General features: G+C 57.5%; 1 protein-coding gene across 2 annotated transcripts in view; it reads right to left on the bottom strand.

Moving 5' to 3' along the window:
• Window positions 1-6: 6 nt before the first annotated feature.
• PPM1F (protein phosphatase, Mg2+/Mn2+ dependent 1F) overlaps window positions 7-10,567 on the bottom strand; it is a 35,075-nt gene continuing 24,514 nt past the window's right edge. For both annotated transcript variants that reach the window (XM_069100914.1, XM_069100917.1), the window contains exons 6-8: window positions 9,444-9,587; window positions 5,512-5,605; window positions 7-3,743 (exon numbers count right to left, since the gene is read on the bottom strand). In XM_069100914.1, coding sequence (XP_068957015.1) covers window positions 3,433-3,743; window positions 5,512-5,605; window positions 9,444-9,587 — 549 coding nt within the window. In that variant the 3' untranslated portion in view covers window positions 7-3,432. The remainder of the gene's footprint in view (window positions 3,744-5,511; window positions 5,606-9,443; window positions 9,588-10,567) is intronic.

Below are 10,567 nucleotides of genomic sequence, written 5' to 3'. Positions count from 1 at the left end.
CCCCTCCCTCCCTCTTCTTTGCTCAGGCCAGTCCTTGCCTCACTTAGGACACTTTTTTCCAACTCACTACAACCTGAGCCATCCAAGCTCCCAGGGCCTGGAAGCAGCAGGGAGAACTCCCAGGAACCAGGAGCAGCCTTTAGGGCAGCCAGAGTGGCAGGCTAGAAAGCCCTTGTGGCCCATCTCCGCTAACTCTCATACTCCCCATGAGGAAGCTGATTCTCCAAGAGGGCAGGTGGCTGGCCTGAGGGTTGCACGGAGGCACTGTGGGACACTGAGCTGTCTGCGGTGCTGGGGACAGGACCAGCACCTTCCTGAGTTAGGCCCACTGCTCTTCCAAACTCCATCATCTTCTCACTGGGGGCAGAGGGAAGGCAGGGGACTTGCTAAGCAGGCACCTGTCTTCACTCTGTGTCCCATCTCCTTTAGAGGGTGGAGTCTCCCTGCTCTCCCAGCCTGAAGAAAAGGCATCAAGATTATCTGTACCTTAAAAAAAGTGTTGGGGGAGGGGGCACCTGGCTCCTAGCATTTGGTATTTCTGTATAAGGAGCTGACATTTGCAGCTCAGTCTCCCAACCCACTTAATTTTAAAAATAGATTCTAATAATACTTAATCATCCTTCTCTGCTGGAAACAGGGATGCTGTGCAGAACGGTCCTGACCAACTGCTTGGCACTTGGCTGGGAGGGCCAATCCCCGGGGGGCGTGAAGACCCTTGGGCTTAGTCCCACGTGGCCACCAGCACTCCCTGGGGCCCTGTGCTCAGGCTGGAACGGGCATAAAGCAACAGACAAGAGAGGCCAAACAGTTTCAAACCTAAGGGGCGCTTTCCCTGGTGCTGACCAAGAGGCAACAGCAATGGCGTCAGGCAGGGCAGGCCTGGCCGGCCCCAGCCTGGAAAGGCACCCAGTCAGGAAGCTGTGGTGGGCTCCCCAGGCTAGCCCACCAGTCCATCTGAGCCAGAAAGGAGCTGCTTTCTCCACAGACTTATTGCAGGGTGGAGGCAGAGCCTGACTTCTCAAGGGGACAGCTCTGGTGAATGCTGGTTTGGGAAGGTTGGAAACAGTCCCTGTCACAAGTTGCTTGTCAGTACTCCCAGGAGGGGGCAGGGGGAGGGGAAGTGTGGTTTACACTGGCATACTGAACACTAAGTGGCTGATGCATCAGGGCAGCACTAACGGTACACAGGGTCTTGCAAAGAGCAAGGATCTGCTAAGCATCTGTGGGCTTGAGGGGTGCCCCTAGAGCCCAGTCTCCCCCAGTAAGGGGCTCCACAGTAAAGTTGGGGCAGAGGGGGAGGGCCTCTCCCTTCCCTCTGCCCCAGCAGCCTGGCTTCCAGGGTGGATCTGGAGGTGTGTCCTGCATAGGCTGCTGCCTTGGGCCCCAAGATGGGCAAGGAAGGGGAGCGGGCAGACACAGCCCATGTGGCATGAAGCTTCAGTGTATCGGCCATTCCCCGGGAGGCCATGTTTTTGAGCAGAATGAGGGAAATGGAAGAAGCAAACAATGGACCAGTCTACACTGCTCAAGTGACTGGCCAAGCCATCTGGGGCCTTCTTCCTCAGGAGCTCAGTCCACCAGTTGTTCCTGAGCTGTTCTGGGGCCCAGAGGGACAAGTGACCAGCAGAGGGGAGGACACGGCTCTGAGTCTGCCCAGGAGAGGCTTCAGAACCAAGGACAGAGGGAGACCTGCAGGCCTGCTGGGGCCTGGCCTCATGTGGAGCCTGATTCTTCTGGTGCTCTGGCCCAGCTGACACTCTTCTTCATGACATGGAGAACTGCATGGAGGGGTAAGCTCCCTGCCATTAGAGGTGCTCGTCACTGGACCTTCCTCCCATGCCTTTCTTCTGAGGCACCCAGGCTGGGCTGGGGACCAAGAGGGCTCAGCAGCAGACCTGGGAGGCATCCTTACAGCCTGGTCGGGCACTCTCCCCTTGGGTTTCAGTCTCCACAATGAATTCAAGTTCGGTTTGAGCCATTGGGTCAACATGACCCTGGGAAACAAGCCATCAGCAGAAGCCAGCGGTTTTTCCCAGAGGAGACACCGACCCAAAGCCAGGGCAGCCCCAGCTGCCCAAAGGGCAGCCACATGGCTGGAAAGAAGCTCAGAGGTCACAGAATCACCTATATCGCTGAGCAGAAGAGGAAATGGGCCCAGGCCGAGGAGGGGGCAGCCTGCAGGGAGCCCGAGCATCTGAAGTCTCTAGGTAAACCAGAGCCTTGGGGGGAGGAAGAGGAATCCATGGGCCTCCATCCCTGCAAGCGGGATGGTCGCTGCTCAGGGGTGCGGGACGAGAGATTTTTGCTTGACTACATGACTTCTGAGTCCTTTCCAATTCTGGGACCCCCTTCTCCAACCCACCCATTTCACAGCCAAGGAAGGTGAAGCACAGAGGAAGGAGTGAGTTGTCCAAGATTTCTGGGCTAAGCCAGGTGGGTGACACAGGTGGGCATGGCCAGACTCCTCAGGTCACTCCTAAAAAGCCCCAGCGTCCTGTTCTTCCTGGGGCAGGTCCAGCCCAGGTTTCTAGTGTCTTCTCCCACTCCAGGAAAATCCCTGGTTTCCCCCGGGGCCATTTTACAAACTGGAATGCTCAGCAAGGCTGGATTCTGCCCCCTTCCGTCTGGGGTGAACACCACGCCCTGCCTGAGGCTATAAACTGCGCACCTGGGCACCTAGCGACTGCCCATCTGAGACTGCTGAAGGCACTTGGCGGGTGGCAAGGCCACCTAGAAAGGCTTTTCTTTGACATCTTCTTGGAAAATAAAACCACTGCAAAGTAACACTGTCTAGGAAGGGGCTGCCCTAACGTGGACAGCCCAAAGTCGAGCTCACAGGGCAGTGACCTCTGGGAAGGGGCCAGGATGCCTGATTCGGCCTGGCACACGGGGCTGGTAACAGAGGGGACCAGCGAGGGACCAGCCTGACCCTTGGGGGTGGCTAAGGGGCTGGGAGGGCAGGTGGAAGGCTCTCCTTTCCTGCTCCTCCTCTGCACCCCTGGCTGAGAAGGCAAGGACTGGCATGTGGGCCAAGCTGCTTGTCTTTGGTCTGTGAAAGCCTGCCCGCAGCGGCCCCAAGGCCGGGAGGGCAGGAGGCTTTATAGAGCACTCTCTTTGGTAATTGTTAACTGTCTGTTTGGGACATTTTTCTCCTGAGAATTCAGGGGACTGTTGACCTAACCGCACAGGATGGAACGCAGTTTTCATAACCTGGGCGGGGGGAGGGGGGGGGGGCAGACATGAGACCCTGGGAAAGGGTTAGTAATACTGGAGGAAACAGCCCAGGCTAGCCTCTAAGTCCTACGGTGGCCCCTTATTTCCTAAGGAATCCTGGGTTGGGGAGGCAGGGGAGCAAGGGGAGGAGGTGCCCAGGCTGCCATCCAGACTGCTGCTCTGGGGCCCCAAGAAGGCAGAGCCTCTCGTGCTCAGGCCCTAGTGGGCATCTGCTGCCGCAGGAATCCAGTCTTTGAGAAGCTCCTGGGGGTCCCTGAGGAAGACCACCAGGACAGTGATATTGTCACGAGAGCCCCGCTCACGGGCAGCCGCCACCAGCTCCTCAGCGACCCGCAGAGCACTGCCCTCACTCTGGACCAAAAAGTCACGTACCAGGCCGGCCACCTCATCGTGCGGGACAGAGTCGAAGAAGCCGTCACAGGCCAGAAGAAGGTAGTCTTCTGTGCCTGTGAGCTCGTGGGAGGCCACGTCAGCCTCGCCAGACACGTAAGGCTTCTGGAAGGCATCACCTGGACGGAGCAACCAGACGGTCACCAAAACCCAGCCCAAGGATTCCTCCTCCAACCCTGCCCACCCTCGGAGGGTCTCTAGGCCGGCGAGTGCTAGTGTTTTCCAGTGAAGGCCACTTTCATGTGACCGTGGCTGCCTCTCCTTGGGGCCTGGCACATACAAAGCCTTGATGGCCAGAGTGGGCCAGACCGGACCTGGGGGCATCTGTTCAAGGAAGAGCCCACCCGAGGAGTCATTTGGTCCAGTCCTCTGGCCAGCCTTAAGCTCTGCCTAAGAGCCTCCACTGCGCTGACTAAGAATTCTGGCCCCAACCCCTCCTCCTTCACTCACTCCCCAGGATCATTTCCATCCCCTGAGCTACCAAAATCAAGGATCATCTCCTAGGTCCCTCTCTTAATTGCTGAGAAAACTGAGTGTGAAAAGGAGACATGGCTCGAGCAGGGGAGCCTGGCCAGGACCCCTCAGGTCTCTGAGCTACCCCCTGTTGGCATGCTTGCTTCCAGGGATCACCCTAATGATGAGCCCAACCTAGTCAGCTTTAAAATTGAGGGCGACGGTGACCCGATGACTCTGTGTCCGGTCAAGGAAACCCTGGGTGTCATGTGATGGCCTCAACCTGGGGCTCAGGAATAGGGGCCTTAGTAGAGGGTGTGTGGGAAGAGGCTGAAGCCAGGCCTGGCCTCAGGGTGGCTGCCCCATGCTCGCTCCCACAGAACTCTCTCCCCTAGTCCTTTTCTAAATGGCCGGGGGAGGGAGGCCAGGACGGGTGGTTGGCATCAAACAAAATTGCCAGGGGAGGCAATGGGAGGCTCCCGGGGATCTACCGCAGGGACCTCCCTGGGGATGGGATGAGTGGGTAGGGGAGTGATGGATGAGCATCTGTGCAGTTAAAGGCGTTTCCAGCCTGGACCTGGGCTCGGAAGCCTTCCACTGCTAGCCAGTATGGTCACTGGGGCCTCCTCCATGGAGCTGTGGCCTCACAGCTGGCCTGGCCTTCAAGGGTGGCAAAACGGGAAATGAAATGGAAAGCACAGTCCTGGAGGTGTGGGCTCAGAGAAGGTGGCTCTGAGCTCCCCGGGGAGGGGGGGCGGCAGGTGGGATGCACACCACCTCCCATCCAACATGGCAAGGACCATCACAGAAAAGCAAGATCAGCTGGGGTTCGCTTGGCCTTAACAGGCCAGAGAAGGAGCAGAAGGGGGGACTCCATTCACACAATCAAAGCTGCTCCAAAGGGGAGTTATCTTGGGAGTTGCTGAGATGGCTGTCACTGCATGTCTTTGAGGACCACTGTCTAGGGACATCATACAGAAGACCTACCCTTCAGATCTGCCCACTATAAATCTGTGGTCCCCAATGTCCAAAGGGCCATCGTGGGAAGGAGCGACCTCTGGGGAGAGGCTGGGCAGCTACCTGGGCTTGCTCTGGAGGGAGCCCCTGCCCCAAGCAGGGCCTGGACTGGCTGGCCCCTGAGAACCTGCCCTGGTGCCCCTAAATCCCCAGATCCCGAGGCCCAGCCAAGGCCCCTGTAGAGAGAGGTCAAGGAGATGCAGGGCATCTGTCCTCAGGAGCCAGTCCTGTACCTGTGTCCTCCCCAGTCTGCATCAAGGGAGGCCAAGCACGGCCAGCAGAGGGGGAACCTGCCCTGGCCTGTGCCTGCCTGACCACTGCTGACAGTGGCCCTGGGCCTCTCTCTGAATTTGTGCATGTATGAGCTCCCTGCCACCCCCCACTTAATCGATGCCAACCCACCAAAGGCCTCCTTACCGATAGCTCTGGAAACAGCCAGGGTCCCATTGACTCGCCAGCAGTCCATGTAGGACACAAACCCACCCAGGGCCTCTATGCGTTCCTTCTCATCCTAGGAGAAAAGCGGAGGGGGTTTGGGTGCCCTGGCTGAAGGGCTGCTGGATGAGGGGCTCTGTTGGCCTGCAGCCAGAGTGGCAAACTCCTAAGCCTCCCCAGGGTGGGCGAGGAAGGGCATGAAATCCAAGTGGTCTTCTCCCAGCCCGAGCTGACTGATGGCAGACAGGGTGCCCCAGGGTGATGGAGGGAGAGCCTCCCACAGCTGAACTCCAGCCCTGGCCCTCCCTCCTGCCAGGAGGTTCGCAGAGGCAGAATCCAGGCTGTCCGGCCCCAGGCCTTCATGCAGCTGAATGAAGTCTTCACGGCCCCAGATGACCCTCCTGATGGTCCACACATGTTCCAAGGGCCCCTTGGCCAGCCTGGCACCTGGGCCAGGCCTGGCCTCACAGGAGGCCCTGGAGCCAAAATGAAGGGGACAATGAGGCTCAGAGGAGAGAGGACTGGGCTTGGGTTCAAATCCTGAGTGCCCATAGGCAGCTCCAAGTCTCCTCCTCTGTAAAATGCAGGGGTCGGGTTGGATAATCAGCCTCTCAGGACCCTAACTCCCCAAGTCAGCACCACACTGCCCATGTTAACTCCTATCTCCTTAATGCCAAAGGCTACACAGCACACGAAGCCACGACCTCACCTGATCCCCAAGCAGCATTCAGGATCTCCACTTCCCAGGCTGTTGGAGCCTGCCACCTGCCAGCCCACGCCCCACCTATCCTCCATGGGGAGGGGGGCTCAGAGGCACCCAGACTCCTGAGGCTTCCAGGGGAGCTTTCACCCTTATCTGAGCCCCGACAGCTGTGGGCTGGGGGCAGGGCATGGAGGAGCTACCTTGTTTTACCAATGAGGCGACCAAAGCTTAGTAACAAGCCCCAGACCCACAGCCCATGAGGAGCAGGGCAGAGCCCTGACCCAGGCCTCTGTCTGGGGGATCTTTCTCTGGCCTAGCCCCAGGGCTGCAGATGGATGCCCGTGGTCCTCTCCAGGTTGCACCTTGTGCCCTGTCTTGGCTGAGCCCCTTCTAAAATGCAGCCCTGACACCTGAAAGTCTGATGTGCTGATGGAGCAGAGGACGGGGGAAGGTCTCTGCCCCACTGGGGACTCTGCCCTCCCAAAGGCAAAAGGCACAGGATTCAGAGTCCAGGACAAGCATCAAACTGAGGAGCTCCTTGGTGGTCAAGGGACTCACCCAAGGTTACTCAGTCAGCTCCTGACTCCCTGTTTTAGGGAGACTTCAGGGATGGCCACCTGCATGAAATGCTGGGAAGAGGGTCAGTCAATGGAATATCAGAGCCAGGAAGGGCCCTGGAGGCCATTCATGGATCAACAAGGGGACCTCTCTGGCCTAACCAACAGTGAGGCAGTCAGCCTCTGCTGGCTGCCCAGCAGAGGGGCAGCTCAGTGGCACATAGAGCACCATGCCTGGAGTCAGGAAGACCTGGGTCTTTACTAGCTGTGTGACCCTCGGCAAATCACTTAACTTCTGTCTTGGTTCCCTCATCTGTAAAGTGGGGCTGACAAAGGGAAGGGAGGGTGCCTGGCTGCAAGCAGTGCAGGACCTGGTCTCTGCCTTCCAGGGCCTCGGCTTCACTGTCCGGGAGGGAAGCTCAGGATGGGTCTGGGGGTGCAGGCCCCGCTGGCCCTGCCACCTCCTAAGAGGGGGAGGCTTTGCAGATCAGTGTGAAAATCCTGAGAGCCAGGATCCCGATCCAGGTCCCCCAGCATCACACTGCCTCCTCTGCTTGCACACCTGCAGTGACAGGGCGCTCACTCACTGCTCTGCACAAGAACACACCCCATCACTGGGCTGTTCTAAGCAGCAGGTTGGGAAGTCAAACAGATCTTTGTGGCTCAGCCCATCACTGGTGTCCCGTTCTGCTCCGCAGGGCCAAGCCCAAGGTCACCTCCTCTCCTCTGCAGTAACCTGTGGCCATCAGATCCCCTCAGACCTTGTTCTCCCCCAGGCAACTGTCCCTTCATCCCTTGAGCCAGCCCTCAGAGAAATCAGGCGATCGTCAAGCATTTACTGAGGGCCTACTGTGTGCAGAGAGAGCCCTGAGCTCCAAGCCCAGAGCCTGGGAGCAGCCAGGTGAGGCGAGGGGCCCAGGGAGACAAGGCGGGACTCGAATGGGCGCTCCACAGGGGCTCCCCTTTCACTGCATCCCCAGTACTTGGTATATGGGCTTTCTGACTAAATGACGGTTACTCCAGAGCCATCAATCACCTACATCCTATAGGACAGATAAACAGACACGCAGGAAATCTGCCTGACAAATAGAAATTTTAAAAGCATGAGGTAAGAGGGAAATATCTTCTTGGGCCAAGTGGGGGTCACTGGAGTTCAGGGAAGGGGGTTCTTCAGGAACATTGCTTTGGCAGGTCCGTGAAGGACAGAGGAGAACCGGGAGACCCAGGAGAAGGTGCCCGCATTAGGCCAGGGGGAGGGCAGAAAGTAGGAGACAGGCCTGTATGAACAACACCCTTAGCCCCGAGAGACCTGGCAGCCAAGAGGGCTGAGCTAGGAGAGAGGTGGGCATTTGGAGCGGGTGACTTTTAGGCCAGAGACTTTGGCTGTGTCCAGGCAAAATTCTAGGACCCCAAATGGCCAACTCACAGAGTCTCAGTGGCCTCTGGTCCCTGCTGACAAGGGACACTTGGCCTCCCTGAACACCCCACAAAGGCCTGGGAGCTCACCCCTGCCCAGGCTGGGATCACCTGAGCCATGAGGAAGTCTTCCTTTAGACCAACCCAAATAGGCCCTGGCTCTGCCTCAGGGGGCAGAGAAGAACAAGGCTGAACCGCAGCTCCCCACATGCTGCAAGAGGACTGACTCAGTGAAATGATGGGATGGGCTCCTGGCCCACATCCAGGGGCTCTGGGGACGCTGCCAACATCTTTCTTCTCCAGTGCTTTCCACAGGCTGTCCTGGGTAAGGAACTACCTCAAAGGCTCTCTCTGGGGTAGCTTGGGTGGCCCCTTGAACTACGTTCAGAATGGATGTGCCCACCCCGAGCTGAAGTGAGGTATCCCCAATAAGTGTTCAGCCAAGCCTGAAGACTTCGGGCTCCAGCCTTTAGCTCTGGGCATTGGGAAGTGCTCCCTCCAGAGAGCTGACATCTGCCTCCAGTTCCTGAGTGGAACCTTCTTTACTACTGGCCCATGCACTATCCCATGAGATGCCTGAAGATGCCCCATTGAGGTCTGGGGGGGCCAGCCTCCAGCCCAGGGGGCAATGGCAACAGGTGCCCATGTCAGTTCCAGGCTCTTGGCTGCTCTCTCAACACTTCCAATGCTGACTCAGGCTCAGGCATAGGACAGCAGGGTCACTCTTCGGCTGAGCTCTGCTCAGGGCAACAGAAAAATGGGCCATTAAGCCCGAAATCAAGAGGGCCCCCATCTGCCTGTTACAGAACCAGAGAGGCCAAGAGTTCCTGCACTGGACACATCCTCAGGCCCGCCTGGGGCCAGTCCTAATGCTTTCCTTTACTAGTACCCATGGCCTCTCTCCGTGCTTCATGAGCACCCCGCCTCTGGCACTGTGAGCCCCCTGATATCACTGGCTCTCACCCATCCCAAGGGCCAACCAGAGTTTGAGGAGATTCCCTCCAACTAAACTTCTGGGCAGAGTGGGCAGTTGAACATTTTGCTGGGGGAAGGCAAAGGCCATCAGAATTCCCATTTTCATAGCTCTTTAGGTTTACCAACAATCTGTGAGATAGCTAATTGCAGTATGATTGTTCCTACTTGATAGAGGAGTAAACTGAGGACTCCAGCCGGGCCTTGGTGGTCGGGGCTGTCACCTGGGGCAGTTTCTCTCCGGGGACACTCCCTCAGGTGCTTACCTGGCGCTCTGGCTTGTGAGGCTCCATCAGCACCAGCGCTCGTCCCTGCTGCACCAACATGACCTGTGAGTCTCCAAGCCAGGCCATGTGGATGGTGCGTCCCACAAGGAATGCACAGACCCCCGTGGTGCCGCTGTGCAGCTTCTGTGAGGAGAGATGGAAGATGGGAAGTCAGCATTTGGAGGGCCAAGAGGCGCCTGGACATGCAGGATTCCAGTCAGGAATGAGGACTAGTGGGAACATTATTTTTACACAGCAACTCTCCTGTCCCTCTTCAGACCCCTCCCACAGCGCCCCCACCCCCAGAACCGAGACCTTTCACAAAAATAATGGCAGCCTCTCCCTAAGAGCCTGCTCTTCTCTCATCACCTTCACAGCCTCATGTGAAGCCTTGGCAGACCCCACCTCACTGGCCACCACCAGCACCCCTGGTTCCATCCCCTCCTGTCTCTTCCAGCAGACTGCCCCTGCCATCATCCTCCCTCCATCTCCCCACTAGATCTAACCATCTCAGCTAAACCCTGGAGAAAGCCTCTCTTCCATATGATGGCCACAGAGGACTCTAGAGACGGCTTAGGGCTCTAAGGACGCCTTAGCTCTGCAGGCTCTTCAAAGCCATTCCTGTGGGGCCTGGGGCCAGGAGCATCTCTACCTTTGTTATCCTGCCTTCCTCTGGTCAATGATCCTCCTAAAATGGGGCTCCCAGAAGCAAGCCTGATGCTCAGGATGGGGTCTGAATGGGGAAGAAGGCAGCAGGACCTTCCTTGTGTCTGGATGACAGGACCAAAAATGCATGGGTCCTCCTGGAGACCCTATAACCACCAATCTTTTCACTGATCCCAGCCCAGTCCAGATCTGCAATGACCCTGGTGGCCCAATCCCAGACCTAGATAAAGGGCAGTGTGGTTTAGTGGGGAGACAGGAGGGCCTTGGTTCCAATCCTACTTGCAGCCCTTATTAGCAATATAAGCATAAGTAAGTTGGTCACTTTCCTCTTTGAGCCTCTGTCTCTTCCCCTGTCAGGTGAAATGGACAAGAGATGTTGTAGAAATGAAATCAACTAGACATGTTGCAAAAGTGAAATGGTCAAGAGATGCTCCAGAGGTGAAACTGACAAGATGTTG

Source organism: Petaurus breviceps, unplaced genomic scaffold (assembly GCF_028583685.1).
Source record: "Petaurus breviceps papuanus isolate PSGF00001 unplaced genomic scaffold, PetGlider_PUasm1.0 428, whole genome shotgun sequence".
NCBI classification, from domain to species: domain Eukaryota; kingdom Metazoa; phylum Chordata; class Mammalia; order Diprotodontia; family Petauridae; genus Petaurus; species Petaurus breviceps.
Note: the sequence above shows the minus strand (reverse complement) of the source record. Positions and strands in the feature narration are given on the sequence as shown.